This window comes from Ips typographus, linkage group LG2, assembly GCF_016097725.1.
Source record: "Ips typographus isolate SLU linkage group LG2, UJ_Ityp_2.0, whole genome shotgun sequence".
NCBI lineage: Eukaryota > Metazoa > Arthropoda > Insecta > Coleoptera > Curculionidae > Ips > Ips typographus.
In genome coordinates this window covers 8,092,292-8,118,770 of record NC_138423.1, presented here as the reverse complement: position 1 = coordinate 8,118,770, position 26,479 = coordinate 8,092,292, and the positions used below count along the sequence as shown (strand labels likewise).

Below are 26,479 nucleotides of genomic sequence, written 5' to 3'. Positions count from 1 at the left end.
CATATGCTTTCCCAAGGCCGCAGAATGGTTCTGGCCCGATCAGTGACGCTGATGCTCCTTTTCGTGCCAGAGTATCTGCTTGTTCGTTACCCTCTAGAGAGCGGAGTGAGAACATGAGGAAACAAACTGATAAAAATAGGTACCTACTGACTTTGCAGGTAAGCGTAGTGTACTTTAATACTCTGTCGTGTGTTAGGTCTTTAATCCACGCCAAATAGACGTATTAAACCTTCATAATATACCGGTCGTGGCTAAATAATTATATGCTATTTCTTACTATTGTCGGAACTTCTTTGGTAGTAGGCCCAACGTGACCTTTCTTGCAGTCTCATCAATCTGTTCCATGGCAATTTCTTCATTCATTTATGCAACGAAGCTGATATCAACACGTGTTGAAAACTATATTTACAAAATGTTTTTAAATTATATGACACCCTTCAAACAAATTTATTTTTGAAGGCAACAATGATCGTTATGGAATTATTGACAAATGGAACTGGTTTGACTGCAGAAAATACATTTCTCAAATATAAAGAATTATTCAAATTTTTAATGCGTTTGTAGAAAAAATATGGTATGCTATTTGTGTTAAAATTGTTAAAAACGAACTTTTAACACTCATATCATAAATAGCTATTATGAGAGAATGAGTTGAAACGTAATATCGTAGTATTGTGGAGACGACTGCGTATCATTCCCTTCCTTTTGTAATATCATTAGTTTTAAGTTTTAATGTTTGTTTAATGTATGTACAAATCCTAGCTAAAGTATTTTTTATGTATTTTTAACCCGATTTTTAACAACATTAACTTTGTATTTGTTTCAACGTAATACGATCATTCTATATGTTAGTTACATAATTCATAATTATGTTCCCCATAATTAAAGTTGTGTAATGTTGTATGTTCCCCATAAAAAATTCATAATTATGTTACATAATTTGTTGCACACAGATCACTTGAGATTTACACAGTTATGCTTCAATAAAAGCTAGTCTAAAACAGTGTCTCGAGCAATGTTTTTTAATACTGCAAGCACTAAACAGATAAAGTAATGATCGTCCATAAACTGATTAGAGCGCCACATATTGTGCAAAAATGTGTTTATTCCCGTAAAATAAATTCGTTTTACAATATCAAAAAATATTCCAGTTCTGCAGACCTTCCTGACGGATATATTTATGTAAAACCTAAAAGGTAAGTTAGATTTTTTTGTGTTTTACAATAACGTGAATTTTTAATAGAGCTGTAAAATCTGCTAAAAACAATACAGTTCACAAAATTACAGTGTTTATAGCGCATTGTCATCGATGTGCCCGATAAAATTTATTTTCAATAACATTGAAGCAAGACTATGGTCCATTTATTTTCCCGTGGCGGTTATGTCATCATTTGCCTTTCTTGTCTATTACATAATTCTAGTAAAAAAAAACTAAAAAATCTAGTCTCGTCGGCATTGAATCAGGACGACAAGGCTCGGAAAATCGGCCGCCATTGTTGACAAAAAGTAAACAAAGGGACACTTTTTATTTTTGATGTAAATTTTACAATATTTTAAGGAGTATTTTGATTTAACTTGTTTTTAACTGCGATACTACATGTGAGACTAGATAATGTGTGTGTGTTTCGGTAGTCAGTTTTGAAAATGCCACCTTCTTAATACACTTTACAACTGTCAAGGGGCCCGGTGAAACATTCTGAAGGAACTAGAGTTTGTGGAACAGAAAAGGATGCCTTTTCTAATAGAAAACACTGTCACCATGAAACAGCACATACCAGGTGTCCAAGAGCACCCTGGACATAGGAGATTAACATGGGAAAATGGTTTTGAATTTTTTGCGCCTGTACGGTTCAATTAATGGAAAAACGCTTTAGATAAAAGTTGTAGAGCACATTTTCGGCTATCAACTCGTAATTTTTTCAATACCGTAGATTTGACCATTAAGATAAAAAACGGATCTAAAATTCGGAAATTTTAAATCTCCCGCCAAGCGGTCGTTAAGGAAAGTTTATATCCGGCCGTGCTACCAACCTTTCAAAATCATAACAAATCGCTGTCAGTCATTCTGTAATCAAAACATTCAAAACACGTTTATTTAGTAATAATTTTGAGTTACTACCCACATACTGCGAAAAAAATACAAATAAATCGTGATGAAAACACTTTATCAGTAGCCACAGCCCAAAAATGTGGTAAGTTGCATTCATAACCTCATTCAGTCATCATTCAGTCTCTACTAAACTTATTTACTTTGTAGCAAAATTCTTAAAGAAAACACTGGTTTTGCTTGCAAATATTTAATGAGGATGACCGAATCACCTATCTCAAGCCTCTTCATAACACTACCAAACGATTTAAAGTGATGAAAACAGTGGACAATGAAGATCTTTGAAGATAAGTTTCCTACTGTACAGGGACAACAACAAAGGGGCCAAATACTTCCTTCAAAAGTGGTGTGATTTAGTTTCAATGTGCTTAACCTCATGGACTATCATCAGCGAGGGTCTTCACCAGTGTTGCAACTAAAACTTAAAATGATTCAGTGTTGATATCTGACTTAAATCTCAAAATTTGATGTGCCTGTGAAATGTGAATAATCTTAAACTGGCTATAAAACCTCTGAGAAACCCCTTCTAAGAAGAGAATATGGACTTACACAGTCAAATTATCAGTCAGGTGACAAAACTTTTTGTATATGGGTAGGTATTGTCAAAAAACCAACTTTTCAATTGAGCTATCTACATGAGCTGTTCTATTCTAGGTTTAGGTATTAACATTATAATTGTGTTCTTTTTTCCACACACTCAATTGTTCCAAATAAAACTTTGTACACTGAACGTTTGTATTAATTATTTATTCACAGTTCAAGGTACAGTATACATTTTCTTCAAGTGAAAAGTTTAGGTACAATAGGTGGCAAAGAAAACTGGTCTTACCACATAAACAGTGATTGTTCCACAGATTGAGTGTGAGTGGGTGAACCTGTCACCATACAAGCTATGCTAAAAACAACTTTGTCTTACTAACCTAATGTTTGTTTGGATAATAGTGGAGTTCCAAATTAGCAAAGGTAGGTGAAATGTAGTGATTGAAAGTCTCTAAAGAGAAACAATTTGCTTCTAATTCAATACACCATGTCACAGGACATACCTTTACTAATCAAATGTGAACTCGAGTTACACATTACTTGCAAATAAACTATGTTTGATTAGTAGACATTTTACAAGTATCCTTGTAGGTGAATGATGTTCAAGTTAACTAATGGAGCTAATTAAATATCAGTACTTACCTTACCCTGTAGAGATGGGAAAAAACATTGACAATCAGTTATGAAAAATGCCTTTTTATTAACATCATACAATGTAAAACCACTTAAACACTATGGTGTGTTGATAACACTACAAAACAGAAGGATACAATAAAACTATCAGTCACATAGGTCACTAAATTGCACCACTTTTGAGGGAAGTATTTACCCTCTTTTGTGGTCCCTGTGTAGTAAAGCAACATACCTATCTTCAAACATCTGCAGGCCTTCCTAGTCCATTGTTTTTATCACTTTAAATCGTTTGGTAGTGTTATAAAGAGGCTTGAGATAGGTGATTCGGTCATCCTCATTAAATATTTGCAAGCAAAACCAGTGTTTTCTTAAAGAATTTTACTACAAAGTAAATAAGTTTAGTAGAGACATTGAATGAGGTTATGAATGCAACTTACCAGATTTTTGGGCTGTGGCTACTGATAAAGTGTTTTTATCACGATTTGATTGTATTTTCTTCGCATTATGTGGGTAGTAACTCAAAATTATTACTAAATAAACTTGTTTTGAATGTTTTGATTACAGAATGACTGACAACGATTTGTTATGATTTTGAAAGGTTGGTAGCACGTAGCACGACCGGATATAAACTTTCCTTAACGACCGCTTGGCGGGAGATTTAAAATTTCCGAATTTCAGATCCATTTTTCGTCTTAATGGTCAAATCTACGGTATTGAAAAAATTACAAGTAGATAGCTGAAAATGTGCTCTACAACTTTTATCTAAAGCGTTTTTCCATTAAATGAACCGTACAGGCGCAAAAAAATCAAAACCGTTTTCCCATGTTAATCTCCTATGTCCAGGGTGCTCTTGGACACCTGGTATATTTACTTACTCCCAAGAAGAGTTTTTACAAGAACACTACAAAAACCGAGTTTATTCAAGCCCGTGGTTCTCGAAGAAACATGGATATAGAGTAAAGGTGTATTTAGCAGAAGCTGACAAGGTGATTTACCTAATACTATAAAAAGGACTCTGGTAGAGGTATTAATGAGCTGCTAATACTAAATAGCTTATGTTTCAGGTACCTTTATTTGCCTAATCTGGAGTTTGCTTATCATGCTTTGAAAGGGTCCAAATTTAAAAAGTCCCATTATCAATTGCTCTAAAATACTCTGAACAAAAGGTGTTTGAAGCTATGGTTATAATGGTGTTGTCAAAATTCATATGCAGAGTGTTGAAAAAACAAATTTCTAATAAGTTACTTAATACATAAATTTGATCAAATGCCATTATTTTGCAGAATTAGCCCTTATAAATTTTGCCGTATCTTCTCTGACTATAAGGATAGAAAAACGAAATGAGTTGGATTTAGGTATAAGCAAGTAAATTGAAACGTATAGTAATTTTTAATGCTCAAAATGATTCCGTCATAAAAAATGTGGGTTTCTATTTAAAAAACTTGAAATTTTTCATTTTTTTTAGTGGCAGGTTTATGATTTTTTTTTTCGTCATTACGCACCCTCAGTTTAATAAAACGATCCTTTATTTACAATAACCCAAATTTTCATTGCAAAATGAATTACGGTTTTGACAGAGTACAAAAATATGTTGAGCGTTGCAACTGTCAGTTTTTTGGAAAAACATCAAATATTTTGAAAACGGCTAGAGATAGGCATAGGGCATTGTACACAAAAGTTGGTCAGAATTTTGTGAGGAATCCAAATATGTATTAATATATAGGGTGTTCTATTTAAAATAAGAAAGTTGTGATCTACTTCCGGTATAAACGGAAGTGCAACCATCTTGAAAATATTTTAGTTAGATTGGGCATGCCCACATCAGTATACAGCCTAATTTGCAAAACTCTCCCATTTATACTTTTTCCAATATCAATCGATGTCTTTCGTCGTGGGACACCCTGTATATGTATATGAATGATTCTTCAAAACAAAATTCAAACGAAACTTCATTCTCAGCGCATTAAAGGCATACTTTTTGCGCTTAATACATAAATAACTATTCAGTGTTGAAAATCGACCGTTGCGGTTTTTTTTTTTTTTTTTTTTTTCATTAAATCGACTAAGGGTAGATAGAGGAATAATATCCTGTCAAAAACTCTACTGTCAAAAAGAAAGGCCGGGTACTTTAAGGGAGTGAGGGTTAATGAATTGAGAGGTGGTTATTATTCCTATATCTACCCTTAGTCAATTTAGTGAAAAAAAACCCCAGCCACGGTCGATCAACCCTTATAAACTATTTAAATTGTAAAAAAGTTCTACTTTTTGGACCACCTCGAATTTAATTAACCCTTATTCCCTTAAAGCACCCAGCCTTTCCGAGTTATTGACAGGATATTATTCCTATATCTACTCTTAGTCGATTTAGTGAAAAAACCCTCAGCAACGGTTGATCTTCTACCCTTAAAATGTTTAAACAAAATACTTGGTTTATTTTTCTTACCACCACTCGCATTTAATTCACCCTACGTTCTTTATAAGGGTCGTCCTTTTAAAGTTATCTTCAGAAGATTATAGCTACAAGTATACCAAGATGATTTACTGAAAACAAACCCCGGCTACACTTGATTAACAACCCCCAATTACATGTTATATATCCCAGAATGATGCACAATATAACAACAATGAAACAATATGCACAAAGGGCTCATAGCCAAATTAAGATTTCCTGAAATTTAGGGTAAAAACGAGGGGTCACTATATACAATTTCCCTAAATTTAGGGAAAAAGTGCACAACTTGGCAACACCGCATCCCAGGGGTGTCCCAAACTTACCCCGCTAATACGAAGTCTCAACCTTCTAGGCCTTAAAATAAGGGAGTTACCCATTTAACCCCATGTAAAATGCAAATCCACAAAACAGCTACTTTTGGACATGTCCCGGTATCCTTAAACTTGGATCGGCGCATCGGATGGAATGTTCGGGGGCAATACCATAAGAGCTCAGATTTAGCCGGATAATTTTTATGCTTGTCTTAGAAAACTTTCTTTTTGGTGTAACTGCACGAGTCCTGTTGAGCCAACTGTTGCCAAACAGGTCGAGTTTTGTACCATAAAGAAAGTATGAGAAGACAAGCGGAAAAATTATCCTGTTCAAAATCTGAGCTCGAATGGTATTTGATAAGACAATTCCATGAATATAATCAATAATATAATAAGACTGCGACTTCCTTGTACTGGCAGAAATACATTTTTCTGGTTTATTTGATTTTCTGCAGTAGAACTCTATCCGAAGCGAGTCATAACCAAAACAATACGAACAAACATCAAAATTGACAGTGCCAGCAAAAATCTCAAGGTGAGACATTGCAACAATAGAAGTGTAGTGAAAATCCGTGGAAACGATGAAATCAACAGCAAAATTTATCCGATTTTTTTATCCACTAGCAAACTCTCTTCCTTCCTTATTAACCGATAGCAAACCTTGTTTTGATGACGTATATAAGGCATTTTTTCATCAAAACGCGGTTTGCTATCGGCTAATAAGGAAGGAAGAGAGTTTGCTAGTGGATAAAAAAATCGGATAAATTTTGCTGTGGGATTTCATCGTTTCCATGGAACCAGAAAATTTTATTTCTGCCAGTACAAGGAAGTTATTGATTATATTCATGTAATTGTCTTATCAAATACCATTCGAGCTCAGATTTTGAACAGGATAATTTTTCCGCTAGTCTTCTCATACTTTCTTTATGGTACAAAACGACCTGTTTGGCAAAATCACTCGAGTTACGCTCTCGTTATTTAGTTACAACAGGTCTCGTGCAGTTACACCAAAAAGAAAGTTTTCTAAGACAAGCATAAAAATTATCCGGCTAAATCTGAGCTCTTGTGGTATTGCCCCCGACAATTCCACTCATGTACAAAAAATGCCATATATAAGTCATCAAAACACGGTTTGCTATCGACTAATGAGGAAGAAAGAGAGTTTGCAAGTAAAAAAAATCGGATAAATTTTGCTGTTGATTTCATCGTTTCCACGGATTTTCACTACACTTCTATTGTTGCAATGTCTCACCTTGAGATTTTTGCTGGCACTGTTTGTTCGTATTGTTTTGGTTATGACTCGCTTCGGATAGAGTTCTACTGCAGAAAATCAAAAGAACCAGAAAAATGTATTTCTGCCAGTACAAGGAAGTCGCAGTCTTATTATATTATTGATTGTATTCATGGAATTGTCTTATCAAATACCATTCGAGCTCAGATTTTGAACAGGATAATTTTTCCGCTTGTCTTCTCATACTTTCTTTATGGTACAAAACTCGACCTGTTTGGCAACAGTTGGCTCAACAGGACTCGTGCAGTTACACCAAAAAGAAAGTGTTCTAAGACAAGCACAAAAATTATCCGGCTAAATCTGAGCTCTTAGTGTATGGTTACATTAGATGCGGATACGAGCGATTTTTTAATCGTGCGACGTCGTACGATAGCTCAGATAAAAACAAACTCCGTAATTTAAAGCTGTGCGGTTACATTGCTTGCGATTTAGTCTGACCGTATCGTACGTGGTCGTACGAGTATTTGAGCGGAACAAACTTGTTTGTTTTTCTGTAAGACAGCGTACGATTTTACAGATTTATACCGCTTTTATAGTGGACAAAACAACAAATAACTTAAATTAGTTATTTAAAAATGGACTTAGAAAAATTAATTTTGTGTGTTCAAACCAGAAAGGTGTTGTGGGATCAAAAATGCAAAGAATACCACAACAGAGCAACAGTAAAAAAGGCCATAGAGAATATATTCAAAGGTTGAAGGTGTCATTCGGAAATACTCATAGAACTTTCGCGGTTGTTCCTTTAACTCTTTAAAAAGCGTTACATACTCCCCTTCTTCATCTCGCTTTAAATATATGTCATTAACCCAATGCTTCCTTTTATTAATCAACATATATTTCAAACAACTGCTTTCAAGAAAATATAAATGGTCTAATTCTTCGGCCATTTTGTTTTTAAATGCACCATACAAAACGCAAGTAATATAACCACACAATCGTACGACAAATGATCGTACGACGTCGCACGATTAAAAAATCGCTCGTATCCGCATCTAATGTAACCATACACTTATGGTATTGCCCCCGAATATTTCCCTCATGTGTTAAATGTCCCATATGAGCAGTGCATTTTCACCAGAATGACAGCGATAATTGCATTCTAAAGTGATAATTGCATTTCGATAATTGCACTGTACGTATCTATAACGACTGCATTGTTGTAGAGCCTATTGCTAGTACACTAATTGTTGTCTTTGCGCAGTTTTTTGACTTTTTATAACCAAACAATGACAAACGCGATATCAACAATAAATTAATGAACGGTTTGGAACTTGTTCATTGAGCTCCATTGAGCAATCTATAGTTGCAGCAAAACCAAAACATTTTCTTTATTCGGGAAATATTCGGGGGTAATTGCACAAGTGCATAAAAATTACCGATAATTTTGCGTGAAAACTTGTTATCTCTTAACTGCATGAGTTTATTTTCATATTTTTTTGGCGAAAGAGCCCGACACCGAAGGTGGAGGGCTGTTTTAGAAAAAAATATGAAAATGACCGAATGCAGTTTGCAAAGATAACAAGTTTGAACGCAGAATTATCAGGTCATTTTTAAGGCACGAATGTAATTTTGGGGAATATTTCCCGAATAAAGAAAATGTTTTGGTTTTGCTGCAACTATAGATTGCTCAATGGAGCTCAATAAACAAGTTCCAAACCGTTCATTAATTTATTGTTGACATCGCGTTTGACATTGTTTGGTTATAAAAAGTCAAAAAACTGCGCAAAGACAACAATTAGTATACTAGCAATAGACTCTACAACAATGCAGTCGTTATAGATACGTACAGTGCAATTATCGAAATGCAATTATCACTTTAGAATGCAATTATCGCTGTCATTCTGGTGAAAATGCACTGCTCATATGGGACATTTAACACATGAGGGAAATATTCGCTGTCATTCTGGTGAAAATGCACTGCTCATATGGGACATTTAACACATGAGGGAAATATTCCCCAAAATTACATTCGTGCCTTAAAAATGACCTGATAATTTTGCATGAAAACTTGTTATCTTTGCAAACTGCATTCGGTCATTTTCATATTTTTTTGGCGAAAGAGCCCGACACCGAAGGTGGAGGGCTTTTTTAGAAAATAAACTCATGCAGTTAAGAGATAACAAGTTTTCATGCAAAATTATCGGTAATTTTTATGCACTTGTGCAATTACCCCAGATAATTTTGTTGAAGTCGTACAAAAAATAGTGTAAGCATCACGAACAGTAATAGCTTTACTGATTAGAGTTTTTTTTAAAGTTTAGAGGCTTCGCTTCGCAGCCTCCAAACTTTGTCATCGATCAGTAAAGCTTACTTACTGTTATTGATACTTAATATACTATTAGAGCTCTTTTTTAAGGTTTAACATATCTAACTGAGATATTTTATTTATGGTTCTTATTCTTCAGTCGCGACTTCTAGTTATACATAGGTTTCTTTCACCAATGTAAAGTTTCTTCCAAGTATGTTTATATCTGATTTTTGAAAGTTTTATGGGCTTATGGGCCGTGGTCGTATGGAATTACTTCCTGACGTTTCGTCCACAACTGCGGCGGACATTATCAAAGGCAATGATGTAACGATCTAAATGCTCTCCCGTACTTCTCGTCGATGACTGAACCGACGCGACGGACTGTCTGCCGCAGTTGTGGTCAAAACGTTATACGTTAAGTAATTCAATACGACCACGGCCAATAAGCCCGGAAAACTTTCAAGAATCAGTTTCGACCGGCTTTGAAAGCCTTCACAGTCTATGTTTATATCATCTGCATATCCTGCTATTTGGATAGATTTGCGTAGCAGCGACGAGTTTGTGTCTACCGTGGTTTTCCTTACTGCGTATTCTAATGCTTGAGTATTGAGGCTCTCTGCTTGAGGCTTGGTTTATTTAAAATGGGTCTGTTAGGTTTCCTTGTATCTTCACCCGGCTTTCAGAGTTCTCCATTGTAAGTCTTGTTAGCCTTTCACATTTTCGTGGTTTGTTAAAGTCTGGCATGATGCTGTAGAACTTTTTTTCTGTTCATGCTGCCCTATGCCTGTCTAAAGCCCACGTAGAGTTGGTACACATCAACGTCATATTCCCAGCCTTTTCCAGAACTTTTTTATGGCACATAATTGGTCTGTGGTTGATCTTTCTGCTCTAAAACCTGTTTGATAATCGCCAATGATGTTTTCGGCTAGTGGTTCTAGTTTGTTTCGGAGGATGGTTGGGAAGACTTTATATGTTGTGCTTAGAATTTTTACATTCTTACTGTTCTCCTTTCTTGTGGATTGGACAGATGATGCTGGTTCTCGTTGGATATTTTTTCGGTTCTCCATTTAATTAGGTCCGTTATCGCTTTTGCTAATTGTGCTTCTCCATATTTTATTACTTCTGACGGGATGTTGTCTATACCCGCTGATTTGTTTTTTTTTAGCGACTTGATTGCTTTTCTCACCTGATCTTGAGTTGGAGGGTCGTGCTCCTGTTTCGAGGTTGGATTCGTTCCTTTGTTGGTTCGATTCTGTTCCACCAACAAAGACCAGACAGTTCAAATCACTTCAAAAATGTTCATACCATATTAGTAACGCATGTTAACATTAATAACTATTTTCTTATGAGAAATCGTCTCCGAACCACAGCAAGATTTAGCTTGTTGATTCAGCTTATCCTCACTGAGAGTTGGCATCAAAACATTTCGTTTTGGCTTGGGTTGTTTGGCCAAAGGGAGGCCTTTTAAGATTCAATTACTACTCACTTAATATGTAAACGCATCTGCTTTATTACATGTGTAAGGAAATGATGCAAACTACTGACTACTGAACTTAAAACGCCTGTGACAGTACGCAACACCGAATTAACTATACCTATACGTATTTTTAAAGTCACTTTTACGTACTGTTGCCAACAAAAGCACCACAATAATTTCAAAAAAGCGTTCTGTGTGTGAGAAAATGCTGATAAATTAATGATGTAATCAATCAATCAATCAATACTTTGTTACTTACATAAAAAAATGTTTACACACGTCAGGTATGGTCAAAAGAATAAGCAAAATAGATCCTAAATACTAAGTTTTACAATTTCCTAGTTGCATATGACTAACCTACAAAGTACTATGTAAAATATAAAATACAGATGGCCAAACCGACATAGAATGGACTACTAAAAGAAAAAAAACATTACGTAGAAATAGGTATGCATTTCCCAATGAGTTGGAAAAAGGTCTAGGTTTTCCCTCACTTACACCAGCCACGCAAACAAATAAAGCCAAGGCACAGTCAAAACCCTCAAATCAATGAAGGCACTTTTGCAGTCCTCCCTATAACTCAAACCAAACACTACCCTCACAGCCCTCCTCTGCAGTCCGAAAACCCTGTGCCTTCCCGCCGAATGTCCCCATTCAAGAATTGCATAGCTAATGTGTGTATGAAAAACTGCGAAATAAGCTGTTCGTATTACACCAGCAGAGACGCACCGAGAGAGATGCCGGAGAGGCGCTCCTGGTAAGTTTCCCTGCAAGGGCTCACACCACTGTAGTTTGGGATCCAAAGTCACACCCAGAAATGTCACTGCCGGGATTTTTGGTGTGTCCAACAATTCTCTAAGGGAGAAAACTACCATCTGCGACTTCTCTGCATTCAGCAGTAGCCTATTAGAGCAGAACCAGTCCTCTGCCCTCTCCCGTGCCAACCTGGCAGCCCTCAACCCCTCATCCAACGCATCAGCAGAAAGAGAAACGGTGGTGTCATCGGCAAAGAGTGTGTATTTAACCGTTTGGTCATTATAGGGAAGGTTATTGATATATATTAAAAACTATATAGGGCCAAGAATTGACCCTTGGGGACACCTATGTTAATCTCACTCACCGCCGAAGACACCCCCGCCACCCTCACCACTTGATGCTTGCGTTCCAGGTTTGAGCTAATCAAATTCACACTCGTGGGGTCAAAATTGTAATATTTAAGTTTGAGGAGGAGGATACCATGATCGACACAGTCAAAGGCCTTGTTCAAATCCAAAAACAAAACAGGGTCATACTGCTTATTGTGGAAGGCGTCTAAAATAGCATTTACAAGATCTAATAGGACCTGAACTGTACTTCTCTTTTTTCTGAAACCAACCTGACATGGAGAAAAAATATTTTCAACATTGAAGAAATCCACCATTTGAATGACCAACACTTCTCCAGAACTTTTGAAACCACAGGCAGAAGAGATATTGGCCTGTAGTTTTCAGGTTGACCACCTTCTTAAAGATTGGAATCACACACGCAGCCTTAAGGACATCCGGAAACACGCTTCTTTTCAAACACAGATTTATTAATTTGGTCAGAGGAACAAGTATTTCATTTTTGACTGATCTCAAAAGGCGCTCATTAAGGCCATATATGTCTCGACCGTGTTTGTTGCTCAGCTGGTTTTAAACCCTCCTCACATTATTAAAACTTACCTCTTTAAAAGAAAAGGCAGAATTAGGCTTAATGACATTGTTTAAATATGTTAAGGGATCTGTATCCGAATTTGGAACTTTGCAAACTATATGATTAGTTATATTAGAAAGAAAAAGTCATTAAAATGATTAGGACTGGGCAAGGATTCCTCCTGGTGGACATTCTGGATCCCATGACGGTGCCTATTTATTATTTGCCACATTGCTTTATTGGGATTTGTACAAGTGAGAGTTAAGTTGTCATTTGCACTGATTTTGGCCTCATTTATAGATTGCCTATACTTTTTTTGATTATATTTGTACCGATTTTCTATATCTGGAATGTTGTATTGTGATTTGAGCTCACATAAAAGACTGAGATGCTCCCGCATTGTCCTAAGATCATTGTCAAACCACGTAATGTTAAAGGATGTAGTAGTATAACTTAGAAGAATAGCGCTGTTTGGTAGTTGAGTCAGCTGTTATTCTCAACTTGCTTATCTAGAAGAACTACGACTTGATAAATAACTATCCGTGAAGTAAATGTGTGAAACTTGCGCATTATTAATGTTACTATAACATAAGTTCTGTCGCAAATAGACTTTTGTGTTTAACATACGATTTTAAGTGGACTGTATTTAAATTAAGCGATGCACATTAATAGGACTCACCTGCTCTTGTCGTTGTCACAAGCTATCGGTACCGAAGCCAGACTGTTTGAAGCGGCTGTACGACGCGTACTGCCGGATTTTGTCCGCATTAAGGTTGATTCTCACTATACGTTCCATTTCCGTTCCGTAAGACTTCCTGTCCTTTTACATAAAATATTATTAAATGTAAAGTAAGTGTGTGTATACACATCTTCCGTTCCATATACATTCCTTTTCCAGTCCTTCACGTTGAATATCATTCGAAACGTATTTTTACCGGACAGGCTGAAACGTGCAGGAAACGGTATCGGTAGTGTGAACATAAATGCGTGCCAGTTCGATACAATTTATTATAAAGGAGTAATTTAAATATGAATATGAATTAGAACAGCTTTTACAAACGCAGGATCGGCCACAAGAACATTCCAAACAGCAATATCCTAATAACAGCAATTATGCTGTCCCAAATGTCGTTCCTTCTAATCAACTTAGATATGTGAGTTCGCCGTCGCCCTCTCCTGCTTCTTCAGTTTCCACAGCTGCATCATACCTAGCAACATTTTCGTATAATGATGGACATTGTGACAACAATTATGTTCTCATGTTTAAGACTACGGTTTGTTTGTTCGTATATTTCATAAAAATAAACTACTTACCTTAAACAGACGCACAGTTTATGTTTCGCTGATATTGATTCCCTAAATTTGGTATTTTTTTTCTTTATTACAGGTTCGATGTTGGATAGTAAGTCGTAAAACTTGTATTTTGACATGCGCAAATACTGGAAAAACTTGGTGTCATCATCTAGGAGTTCTTTATATAACGTAATATATTCTCCTTCAATATTTCTTTTTTTTAACATGTCATGTACCCAAAATCGTCGTTTTGTTTTTTTCGATTGAGCTTCTTCATCCAATATAATAGCCGCTATAATTAAGTTTTCTTCAGACCACATTTTAAGCTAATTTCTATATCAACATAATCACACACTATTAAGTTACATCAGTAACTGACTTCTACGGACGGAAAAGTGTGCATACGACCGAATTTACTGGAACGTCGATGTAATGGTTACGGAACGGAAATGGAACGTATAGTGAGAATCAACCTTAAATGTGCATTAACGCGAGGAATTTGTACATAAAAAATTATACTAAAAAAAAACATGAAATCCCCGAATTAGTTCATTCGATCAACAACAGGGAATTAAAAAAAACTGTATGAGTTTCCAACAAGTTCTATAAAATTTAAAGTCCTTGATTTATTTGCTGTTACTTTTTTTTCTTTAAAGTGCTTTTCATGCCTTCATATTTTTTACGTAAAGTATCTAGTGTTCTAAATGTGTGTCGTGTTAAAAAAATAATCAAAATCTGTCAGAAAAGTTACATTATTTTTGCATACAAATGAATCTTTTCAACGTATATGAGCATTAGCTCGGCTCGGGTCTTCTGAAAACCCAATAACTGCCGAACCAACTCGGAACGAAGTGACTCGGCATTTGAAGGTACCACAGAGACGTGGAAAAAGACGGAAGGGTGCAGACAAGCCAAGGAATTCATTGAAATTCCAAGGCAACCTCCAAACGGTTGATGTCAAAGGGTCGCTGGCTAATAAAAACTCTGGTTGCGGTTCTGACAGGCCACTGTGGCACAGACATTTGCATCTACTAGCAATTGGTTATAGCCCTGTTTGTTCACAATGTGGAACGGCGGAGAAAACATCATATCACCTTTAGTCGTCTGCTTTCGCTGGTCGTCTATCAGAAGGCGCTTTCTTGGGGCCTCCACACTCTCCTGCAGAAAACTGTCTTCCTTGGAGTAGGGACGGATCCTTGCCTTCGCCAGCGAGATAAGGTCGTCTGTGTGGTCTAGGTCAAGGGTGGTAAGGTGGGGATTGTTTGAGGGGAAAACGGCAAAAAGGGCCTTAAAAATACTCGCCAGACCAATTAGGGTCCCCCGGCATTACAACTAACTTACTATCTAGCCTATTTCCTAAAAGCATTTTTTAATTTTAATTTTCTACGGTTAAAATTTAAAATCCTAGAAAACGATCATTTTCTACAAGTTCGCAGGTGATCCGTTTATTTTCAGCGAGCGTTTAAAAATTCCTGCCAATCAGGAAAAAAATAGTGTGCCAGTGCTGCTTTTGTTGTATTGAATTTACTTAAAAAGGAAACGGAAAATGATAGTATGGATTGTGGTTCCCATAAAGTTGAAGTGAGTGAGAGAGTGACAGGGATGGCGCATGACGTTGATGTCATGTGGACTTACCTGGGGCGTGTTGCCTATTGACCGATAAAGTGTGTTTCGTCCCGGGAGCTGTCGTTGTCGACTCGTCAATAAGGCTTGACAGCTCCGTGCCTTATACACACGATTGAAGATGACTTGTAACTGCTATATGTAGTTAAATAGTGACAGACGATGCTGGCTTGATGTTAGCAGAGTTTTTGATGCGTGGTGCCATCTGGGTGGACGTGTGCGAAGTGAGTCGCCACAATAGTAACCCGGTCGAAGCAGAATATAGGATGCAACACAAGTGATCATGAGCATCAGAGTGAAATCTGAGTGAAAGTTCCGCTAAGTAAGCATGAAGTGTTTTCTTTGAGGTACCGTGTAACGTGCAAAATTGCTATTTTTCTTCATATTTCGGTACCTAGTTTTATTTTTAGATTCATATACAGTGCGTTTTTTTTAACGCGCAACATAGGATTTTACGTGTTAAATTTTTAAGCCCATGTTAGACCATATTATTTTGGAACTACAAGTATAAAACTTGACGGGTGGCTATTTCGTACCCTGAAGCTTAAGTAAATTTACCAATTCGGCCTAAAAAGTGTTAAAAAACTTGCAAAAAATCATCTTTTTTCGAAAAGGTTTTATCGTTTCATACTCCCTGTATGCATTGTTGTTCTTTGTTGTTTTTGATACTGGCACGGCAGGTAGCAGGTAAAATTTGGCGTAGAAAGTAAAACAGGGTGATCATTAACTTTATATCAAGAAAGTTAAGAACAAAAGAAGTATTTTTATAAGTGAATTGTTCAAATTGACCTTCGTTTGAAGCCAAACAGTATATTCCAAACAATCATAAAATGCCCTTTTGACGTTCAAAAGATGTCGGGTCGTGATGCAGTCAAAATAAGTCACTTTACCTGCTACCTGCCCTGCCAGTATCAAAAACAACAAGGAACAACCATGCATACAGAGAGTATGAAAAGATAAAATCTTTTCGAAAAAAAAAAGATTTTTTTCCAGTTTTAAATCACTTTTTAGACCAAATTGGTAGACTTACTTAAGCTTCAGGGTACTAAAGACACACCCGTCAAGTTTTATTCTTGTAGTTCCAAAATAACATGGTCTAACATGGGCTTAAAAATTCAACACGTAAAATCCTATGTTGCGCGTTAAAAAAAACGCACTGTATATTGATTAGCCGTTTTAGTGGAATGCCGTTCGGGTACTCCACTCGTTTATACGTTATGACCTTTGGTCCGTATTTTGCTGTTTAGGAATTCAAATGCAGTTTGGGGTTCTAATAATGTTCTTCCTTTAAAACTTAGTTACTTGAATTATCGATTGTCGTGCTGCCTGGCCTAGTATTTACGTTACAGTCTCGTTTGATTGGTCTATTAATTTTTACCTTATATGGTAATTTTCTGGAGTCTTCTACCACGTTTAGTGGGGGGGGCAATATTTGGTTCCGTTTGACCATTTTGGGTTCTTTTGATTTTGATTGTGGTTCAAGTCAGTCGACGCCGAAAAAATAAGTACAGTAAAAATTATAGTTGGGATTTTCTTTGTGGAAACCTTCGTCGGGATTAGCACCTAACCAACTTTTGGGTTTTTCCTTTTGGTTATTGAGGAACCTACTCGCTATTTAGCGGATTTCTTTGCTGGACTGTATTGTTTTTGGCTGGTACTTGAACACTCTTGAACGCTAGGCCGCTTTAAAAACCATGGAATAATCAAAATCACGAGTATTTTCCTTGGATTGCTGATTTCTGGAAGCTCAACAGGTGGCGGTTCGTTTGGATTAACTGAAACCCTTTTTTTTAAGGTAAATTTAGTTTTTTTTGAGTTTTGCACACTGTAGTAAATGAATTTATATTTGGTAATTGTACATCCATTTGCATAGTGAGATATGTTTATTATTGTTACTGGTAGTATTCGGCGGTTTACTAAAATAAGATTTCTCACAAGGGTTTTCCGGTACGGGGTACACCTCATCCTCCCGAAAAGCCGTTTAGAGACAAGCCTTAGTATTGTTACGCTCTGAAGACCACGTCCAGATTGTCTAAATTGTCATTGTTCCAGTTCAGTGACGTACGGCGCCTCTGTCGGAGCCGAGTAGAGTAAGACCTAGTCCTAAGGAAGCTGTGAATAGAGTATTTAGAGCAGAATTAGTAGTACTTGTTTTACTTGAAGCAGTTGCGACCCATAGTCACGTTTTATTAGTCAAAACAATCATTGATTAATTAAATTCCAACTAAAGAACGTTTGGGTTTCCAGTTCTGCCGTCGAACTGGTGGCGCCCTCATAACCCTCCCTACTCTCCGAGCTTTCACTGAGTTTTGGGTACAATTTGCCTACGAACTAGACAGTTTAATTCAGCAGTTGTTTTGAATTTCGATGTGTCAATCTTCTTAATTAGAGGAAGAAAATCCGTGGCAACCGCCTTCTTGTTTTTTGCGCTCACTAGCCCGTACTCACTAGATGATTATTTGTGTAGAATGGTCGCTCTTGCTCGCTTTTTTGGTAAATACGAACGTTTAGAATAGATGATTATTTGTTCAGAATACTCGATCGCTAGTGTTCGCTCTTGCTCGTTTTTTCGGTGAATACATCTTAAGGTATTTCCAACGGTATTTTCAATTTTTTTCCTCGATAGATAGGGATATCATAAATACCTTTGTTGTACATGCAGTATTAAGAAAACCATTCCGACATACTTTAAATCTAAATTTATATTTACAGGTTACTGAAAATTCCATATGCTCTAACGATACCGCCATTTACAAATAATCAGGAAGTTATAAGTAACTTGATAGAAATGGACGATTTGCTTCCGGAAGTAATGGACAATTTAAAAAACGAACCACCTTATCAAGAAATACCAGAAATGATAGATCATTTAAAAAGAGTGAGAGCAACTTTATATTGTGATGTTTTATAATGCTTGTATACTGGGTTTTAGACCATTGAGTATATAGTTCCTTACGGGAAACGTGTGAGAAGCATTCGTATTATGCAAGATTACAACAGGCTAGTCAAGCCCGACGATCAAACAGCCGAAAATTGGAAACTCATCAAAATATTGTGTTGGATTCAGGAAATGGGCCTGTCCCACAATTTTTTTTTATTTCATAACTACAAAGACGGATTGAAAATATTATACCCGTATTTTTTTGTTTTCAAAAATATTAAGTCTAAATAGAAAAAAAATGATGATAAAAACTACATTAATCTCATGTTTTAAACGCCCGCCGCCGATGACGTACTACACTATCAGCGACAAGAAGTGAAACAGTTGGCGTGCAACAGCCAATAAAATCGCCCAGAATTACGTACGTCACATGCGCGCCAGAACAGATCTTTTAAATTTAATGGACAAATTCAAACTAATGTAGGAACATTTACGACCATAATTTTTTCTTCAAGAATATGAAAAATTAGTTTTTTGATCCTATTCTTTCGATTCCAGTCATTAAAACAAAAATTTATGATATGTGGGATAGGCCCATTAGAGAGTACAATTATTATTATGCATGCAAAATTACGTGTTTTCAATAACTTGGATCGTTTGTATGTGCAGTGTTAGGAAGAGGCTTGAGAGAAGTGATTCGGTCGTCCTCATTGAATATTTGTAAGCAAAACCAGAGTTTTCTTAAATAATTTAGCGCGAGTAAATAAGTTAGGTACTCGAATGATTGCTGCGCTCCGCTTCGCGTCGCGCGGCAAACTTGATTCTCAGCGCATTAAAGGCATACTTTTTGCGCTTAATACATAAATAACTATTATGAACATATCTATATGTTACGGAAAAATGACGATAATTGGACAATGACGATAATAACCGGGCCTACTCGTAAATGTCCATTTTTGTTGGCAAATATCGATAATGTCCGGGCATTGGCGATATTGCCCGTTCTAGGTTGGTAATATTGTTAATATTTTCATCTGAAAACACATTTACCGGCCATTAACGATAATGACTAAGAAGGACGGGATAATGTTGCAATAGGTATGCTGTTATTATTTTTGAAACTGTGCGATGGTCTTTAATTTTAATCACTTAGGTATCAAAGGTGAACCGTTGCTGTAGGTAAATAAAGTATGAATCAAACTTACTGTTCACTGTATTACTTTAGTAACGTACTTAACAAGAATAAAATAGTTAAAGCAACAAAACAAAATGACATTAAATTTATCGAAAACTAATCATTTTTGTTGTGGCAAGAGAGAGATCCATGGCACTTGGAAATTTCCTTATTTGCGCGACATACACACTTATTGTTTTTACATCCACCCTTGCAGTGACAACGCTTGTAGCCCTGCGCCCCTAAAAGACAATTTGCAGCTGCAACTTCTCTAAAGGAAATTTCTTTATTGTATACATTTTAACTGCATACTCACAAAGCTTATAGAGACCATCATTTACACTACTGATAACAGGCAATACATTACGGGGTGAACCACGAGCTCTGTGTACATCCGGTATTGGTACACGAACCGTAGTTCCAACCTGAACCTCGGAGAATTTTTGATCGGAGAGCTTCAGCATTTTGGTTGCTTGTTTTTCCAAAGATTCTCTCGATCTTTTACGCTCATAAGCAATGTTTTCCTGTCGCTCGCAATTAAGAATTCGGTCAATATTAACTTCTTCTTTGAGATCTAAGACTGTAGAGCACTGGTTGCAAACTATTCTCTCTTCGTACGCTACAACCATAATGAAATAGAATGCTATTTGTTAAGCCAAATTCCAAATAATAACATCACATTTATTAAATAAACTTACTCTGTTCCGGCACACTTTCAGCATCTACTGCCTCAGCAACTTCCAATTGAAGATTTTCAGGAACTGTGTCTTCCTTCATATTTTTTTCCCTAATGTGAATTAAATGTGGTATGAGTCTCAAGCTCGTTAGGCTCTTCCTCCATTTTTTTGCGCAAACTTTCTACATCTTCCTCAGTGGTCAAATGGTTGATTACATCATGTGGAATGCCACCTGAGGCTATTCCCACCCGAGGTGGACATCCGAACATAGCCTCATATGTAGATCTTCCAATTCCTTGTAAACAAAATTGTTATAATATTGGCGACAATTCCACTCATGTACAAAAAATGCCATATATACGTCATCAAAATACGGTTTGCTATACGGCTAATAAGGAAGGAACAGAGTTTGCTAGCGGATAAAAAAATCGGATAAATTTTGCTGTTGATTTCATCGTTTCCACGGATTTTCACTACACTTCTATTGTTGCAATGTCTCACCTTGAGATTTTTGCTGGCACTGTCAATTTTGATTTTTGTTTTGGTTATGGCTCGCTTCGGATAGAGTTCTACTGCAGAAAATCAAAAGAACCAGAAAAAAATTATTTCTGCCAGTACAAGGAAGTCGCAGTCTTATTATATTATTGATTATATTCATGGAATTGTCTTATCAAATACCATTCGAGCTCAGATTTTGAACAGGATAATTTTTCCGCTTGTCTTCTCATACTTTCTTTATGGTACAAAACTCGACCTAATTGGCAAAATCACTCGAGCTCTCGTGATTTAGTTACAACAGGTCTCGTGCAGTTACACTAAAAAGAAAGTGTTCTAAGACAAGCACAAAAATTATCCGGCTAAATCTGAGCTCTTATGGTATTGCCCCCGATAAAACGAAGTCCGCAGTTCGCTATCATGCATAACGGTCCTTAGTTTTATTTTTATCCATCCAGGCCGATAACTTTTCCTCAATATCTCTATTGGCCCGCTCAACCAATCCCTGGCTCTGGCTGTACCTAGGTTTCCTATGGACAATTTTAAATTCTAGCCACATTGTATGTAATTCTGCCAGAACTGAATTGACGAACTCTCGGCCATCGTCGGAATGAAGTATTAAAGGTGCTCCAAAAGTAGTGTATATTTCCAACAAATGAAATGCCACTTCTTCGGCTCGTTTGCTTTTCAGAGATTTTAGCAACACAAACTTAGTTAGATGGTCTTGATATACCATAACGAAGCGGTATTGGTTGAAACTTTGCGACTGCATGTCGATCAAATCAACTTGGGCACGCGAATTAAAGTTAGAATGTAGAATTGGTCTCGAAACTAGTCCTCTCTTTGGAGTGCTACCTTTCTTTTGACACTGAGTGCAAAGCTATAAGTATTTCATTATTGTTTCCTTGGTGATGTTACAGTATAGTTTATTTACTTCACAAATCATCCGATTTCTCCCACCGTGTCCGATAGCCAAGTGAGCATTATGTATAATATCAAACAATTCTGCATTCGTTACATATAGTAGAGAACTTAGATTCCTGAGTTTCACCAACAGGTTTAATCAAGCGGTCTTTTCCCTTTACTGTTATTACGTCATATTTACGTACCAGTCTATAGTGCTTCATTTTTTTGAGCCTGGCGTTGACAGCAAACTCCTTGCTTCTTTAACCTGAGCAATACGATTCTTATATTCCTAAAACGATTTATTGTCATCTCGTTTGTTTTGTTTGATTGCGTTTATATTTTCAGTAAATTGACGGCGCATTTCATCAAAATTCATGTCGAACTTTGTTCACAATCGCTACTCACTAAATTGTACTCTACAAACACAACAAAAACACAGTAGGAATACCCGAGAACACGTCTTTACCACCAACATAACTCAACTTATAAATCATTTATCGCCAATGGCCGTGGTCTTAGGGGCAATATCGGCATCACCCGGACAATGATGTTAACAGTACTATTTTATTAGTTATTAACATTGTCCAAAATTACATGAACATTAACGTTTTTGGCCGGTCATTATGGGTAATGCCTGGATTTTCTGGGCCTTATCGTCTTTGCCCGTAACATATAGACTTAGTAGCTTCGTCCGTTTTTCAACTTAGTTTAGCTTTTAGGGAGAATATTTTGGATTTGAGTTGATAGTATTTTCGTAGGTGCATGCTGCGGTTTTGTTAAGCGATGATTTAATGGACAATTCGGTGGTTCAAACAACCTGGAGTCGGTATAAGAGCAATTACTGACATGATCTTAATGCATGAGTTTGGTTTTTTTCTACTAACTAAGTATTTTTTTAACGTTTTTTGCTTCCATAGGTCTTTGGTACTAATACAATGAACTTTCTAGATATTGGCGCAACCACAGTTCCTACGTTCTGCTAATGGAATTGCTTCACAAATACTCGTTTTACACATACATGGGTCAAGGGTACGACTCTACACTCCGGGATGATATTACAGGGGGTATCAAATTTGAAGACTTTACAATGCAAAAGTACCACGATTAGTCTTTATTGTCAACATGATTTAAAATGTCAAACCAATTTAGGTTTCGCAAGTGTGCCAAATACAAGACCACGTCTAATGCGCTAGCGCCTCCTTTCGAGTTATCATTAGCTGCCGCCAAAAAGCATAGCCCCAAAATCTTCAATGATATCGCACCCATTTTTATCAAAATTGGGAATTTTTTTCAAATGCTGGTATTACTCTTCCATATTTATGGGTCAATTTTTACTTAAACTGACTTTACAGAACGACTTTAAAGATTTGTTCCACGATCAGGGAGAAGTGGTAACCAAATCAGAACAACCCACTTTAGGAGCGGATATTCCTACTGGTCAATTGACCGCCTCTGGTTTTCCGCCAAAGTTCTCGAAAGTGGTACTGAGGAACAGAAACGAATTTTAATTGAAAACTACGGCAGGTACTGCTTTAACCATTAGAACACTTACACTCAGTATAATAATATCTTTATTGCAGAACTGATCCGAAATGTGTTCTTCTTTGTCTCGTTGTCTTCTTGTTTTTCAAGCATTGCCATAATAGCTGCAAGTTGAGCCTCCATGTTTGCACTTTGACGTCTTGTTATTGGCATAAAATAAATTTAACACACCACTGTTCCGAAAATCTCTAGTCCGGTTCTGAACACAAGTCTCTAACCCGAAGTTTAGTTCAAATTCACGTCGCACTAACGTCTGATCGCACTTCTGACACCAATTGTTACGATTTTCCCGTGGGTTTACACAAAGTCAATTTAACTCAACAATTAATAAATTTATTTACACTTCAAAACACTCCGTACAATAATTAATTCAGCTACTAAAAACACTACTACAATTCCACGATTATGCCACTATTTAAACTTTACCGGGTTCCCAAATTCACTACTATTCCTACCGTCTGATACCGCTTCTTTTATATTCGGTAAACCACGTTCTAGACAAATCGCTTCGCGATTTGCGTCGAACATCCAAGTTGCTTCTAGGTGTGTCGCTTTCTAACTGTGGCCTACTTTAACACGCGCCCGGCCAGATATTGCAGCACATCAATTCCATCCCGAATCGAGTCCTCGTGACCTTGTGGTAACTTAAAACAGTTAAGGGAAGGTTTAAGACACTTTTGTAGAGGTCTCTGGTAGATAGATTTTAGTAAGTTCACAGTAGCATTTAAAGGTCTCTGACACTTTCAAAATGATCTTAGAAAACTCTGGAATTTTAAAACAACTCGGAAACAGTTTAAGACAAGTTCAGAGGCCTCTGGCACTTTCAAAATGGCCCTAGAGGTTAAAGGAAGGTTTAAGACACTTTTGTAGAGGTCTCTGGTAGTTTTTAGTAAGTTCTCAATAGCATTTAGAGGCCTCTGGCACTTTCAAAATGGTCCTAGAGGCCTCTGGCAAATTAAAACAAATCTGAAAAGGTTTAAGACACTGATAGAGGTCTCTGGTAGTTTTTAGAAGGCTCTTAGTAGCACTTAGAAGTCTTTGGCACTTTGGCCTCTGTTAACTTAAAACAGTTAAGGGAAGACTTAAGACACTTGTGTAGAGGTCTCTGGTAGTTTTTAGTAAGTTCACAGTAGCATTTAGAGGTCTCTGACACTTTCAAAATGATCTTAGAAAACTCTGGAAGTTTAAAACAACTCTGAAACAGTTTAAGACAGGTTCAGAGGCTTCTGGCACTTTCAAAATGGCCCTAGAGCCCTCTGGAAAATTAAAACAATTCTGAGAAGGTTTAAGACACTGATAGAGGTCTCTAGTAGTTTTTAGAAGGTTCTCAGTAGCACTTATTAGATGTCTGTGGCACTTTCAAAATGGTTCTAGAGGACTCTGCTAACATAAAACAGTTAAGGGAAGGTTTAAGACACTTTTGTAGAGGTCTCTGGTAGTTTTTAGTAAGTTTACAGTAGCATTTCGAGGTCTCTGGAAGTTTAAGACAACTCTGAGACAGTTTATAAGAAAAGTTCAAAGGCCTCTGGCACTTTTAAAATGGCAATAGGGGCCACTGGCAAATTAAAACAATTCTGAGAAGGTTTAAGACACTGATAGACTTCTCTGGTAGTTTCTAGAAGGTTCTCAGTAGCACTTAGAGGTCTCTGGCACTTTAAAAATGGTCCTTGATGCCTCTGGCAAATTCAAACTTTTCTGAGAAGGTTTAAGACACTGATAGATGTCTCTGGTAGTTTTTAGAAGGTTCTCAGTAGCACTTAGAGGTCTCTGGCACTTTCAGAATAGTTATAGAAGCCTCTGTTAACTTAAAACAGTTAAGGGAAGGTTTAAGACACTTTTGTAGAGGTCTCTGGTAGTTTTTAGTAAGTTCACAGTAGCATTTAGAGGTCTCTGGTACTTTCAAAATGATCTTAGAAGCCTCTGGAAGTTTAAAACAACTCTAAAAAGGTTTAAGACACTGATAGAGGTCTCTTGTAGTTTTCAGAAGGTTCTTAGTAGCACTTAGAAGTCTCTGGCACTTTCAAATGGTTCTAGAGGTCTCTGGTAGTTTTCAGAAGGTTTTCACTAGCACTTAGAGGTCTCTGACACTTTCAAAATGGTCCTAGAAGCCTCTGGCAAACTAAAACAATTCTGAGAAGGTTTAAGACACTGATAGACTCCTCTGGTAGTTTCTAGAAGGTTCTCAGTAGCACTTAGAGGTCTCTCTCACTTTAAAAATGGTCCTTGATGCCTCTGGCAAATTAAAACTTTTCTGAGAAGGTTTAAGACACTGATAGATGTCTCTGGTAGTTTCTAGAAGGTTCTCAGTAGCACTTAGAGGTCTCTGGCACTTTCAGAATAGTTATAGAAGCCTCTGTTAACTTAAAGCAGTTAAGGGAAGGTTTAAGACACTTTTGTAGAGGTCTCTGGTAGTTTTTAGTAAGTTTACAGTAGCATTTAGAGGTCTCTGGCACTTTCAAAATGATCTTAGAAGCCTCTGAAAGTTTAAAACAACTCTAAAAAGGTTTAAGACACTGATAGAGGTCTCTTGTAGTTTTCAGAAGGTTCTCAGTAGCACTTAGAAGTCTCTGGCACTTTCAAATGGTTCTCTGGTAGTTTTCAGAAGGTTGTCACTAGCACTTAGAGGTCTCTGACACTTTCAAAATGGTCCTAGAAGCCTCTGGCAAACTAAAACAATTCTGAGAAGGTTTAAGACACTTATAGAGGCATTTAGTACTTTTTGGAAAGTTTTCAGGAGCACTTAGAGGTTTCTGACACTTTCAAAATGGTCCTAGAAGCCTCTGGCAAATTAAAACCATTCTAAGAAGGTTTAAGACACTGATAGAGGTCTCTGGTAGTTTCTAGAAGATTCTCAGTAGCACTTAGAGGTCTCTGACACTTTCAAAATGGTCCTTGATGCCTCTGGCAAATTAAAACAATTCTGAGAAGGTTTAAGACACTGATAAAGGTCTCTGGTAGTTTTTATAAGGTTTTCAGAAGCACTTAGAAGTCTCTGCCACTTTCAAATAGTTATAGAGGCATCTGTTCACTTAAAACTGTTAAGAGAAGGTTTGAGACACTTTTGTAGAGATTTCTGGTAGTTTTTAGTAAGTTCACAGTACTATTTAGAGGTCTCTGGTATTTTCAAAATGATCTTAGAAGTATCTGGAAGTTTA

The 26,479-nt window shown here is 36.8% G+C and overlaps 5 protein-coding genes across 6 annotated transcripts; 2 read left to right on the top strand and 3 right to left on the bottom strand.

The window, feature by feature from the left end:
- Positions 1 to 999: 999 nt before the first annotated feature.
- On the top strand, positions 1,000 to 19,540 carry LOC145724952 (geranyl diphosphate synthase-like). Its single transcript, XM_081973457.1, has 3 exons — positions 1,000 to 1,196; positions 18,362 to 18,527; positions 18,582 to 19,540. Exons 1-3 carry the CDS (start codon positions 1,054 to 1,056, stop codon positions 18,819 to 18,821), a joined length of 549 nt encoding a protein of 182 aa, XP_081829583.1. The 5' UTR covers positions 1,000 to 1,053; the 3' UTR covers positions 18,822 to 19,540.
- On the bottom strand, positions 13,724 to 14,499 carry LOC145725111 (uncharacterized). Its single transcript, XM_081973718.1, has 2 exons — positions 14,048 to 14,499; positions 13,724 to 13,941 (listed from the first exon to the last, which is right to left on the bottom strand). Exons 1-2 carry the CDS (start codon positions 14,344 to 14,346, stop codon positions 13,875 to 13,877), a joined length of 366 nt encoding a protein of 121 aa, XP_081829844.1. The 5' UTR covers positions 14,347 to 14,499; the 3' UTR covers positions 13,724 to 13,874.
- A 185-nt stretch (positions 19,541 to 19,725) lies between the features above and the next one.
- Positions 19,726 to 21,527, bottom strand: LOC145724953 (uncharacterized). The gene is made up of 4 exons (XM_081973458.1): positions 21,398 to 21,527; positions 20,403 to 20,676; positions 20,021 to 20,323; positions 19,726 to 19,946 (listed from the first exon to the last, which is right to left on the bottom strand). The coding sequence occupies exons 2-4, from the start codon at positions 20,479 to 20,481 to the stop codon at positions 19,822 to 19,824; spliced, it is 507 nt and encodes a 168-aa protein (XP_081829584.1). The 5' UTR covers positions 20,482 to 20,676; positions 21,398 to 21,527; the 3' UTR covers positions 19,726 to 19,821.
- Positions 21,278 to 22,276, bottom strand: LOC145740596 (KRAB domain-containing protein 2-like). Its single transcript, XM_081996180.1, is given in 4 exon segments — positions 21,278 to 21,912; positions 21,914 to 22,002; positions 22,005 to 22,071; positions 22,220 to 22,276. Coding segments are annotated over 4 exon segments (831 nt in total). The 3' UTR covers positions 21,278 to 21,294.
- A 315-nt stretch (positions 22,277 to 22,591) lies between these two features.
- LOC145725305 (geranyl diphosphate synthase-like) lies at positions 22,592 to 23,290 on the top strand. 2 transcript variants are annotated; one of them, XM_081974009.1, is made up of 4 exons: positions 22,592 to 22,669; positions 22,731 to 22,877; positions 22,932 to 23,082; positions 23,135 to 23,290. In XM_081974009.1, the coding sequence occupies exons 1-4, from the start codon at positions 22,629 to 22,631 to the stop codon at positions 23,288 to 23,290; spliced, it is 495 nt and encodes a 164-aa protein (XP_081830135.1). In that variant the 5' UTR covers positions 22,592 to 22,628. The 2 variants fall into 2 exon arrangements, with proteins under 2 accessions (XP_081830135.1, XP_081830136.1); XM_081974010.1 differs by lacking the exons at positions 22,592 to 22,669; positions 22,731 to 22,877 and having other exon boundaries at positions 22,915 to 23,082.
- The last annotated feature ends 3,189 nt before the right edge of the window (positions 23,291 to 26,479 follow it).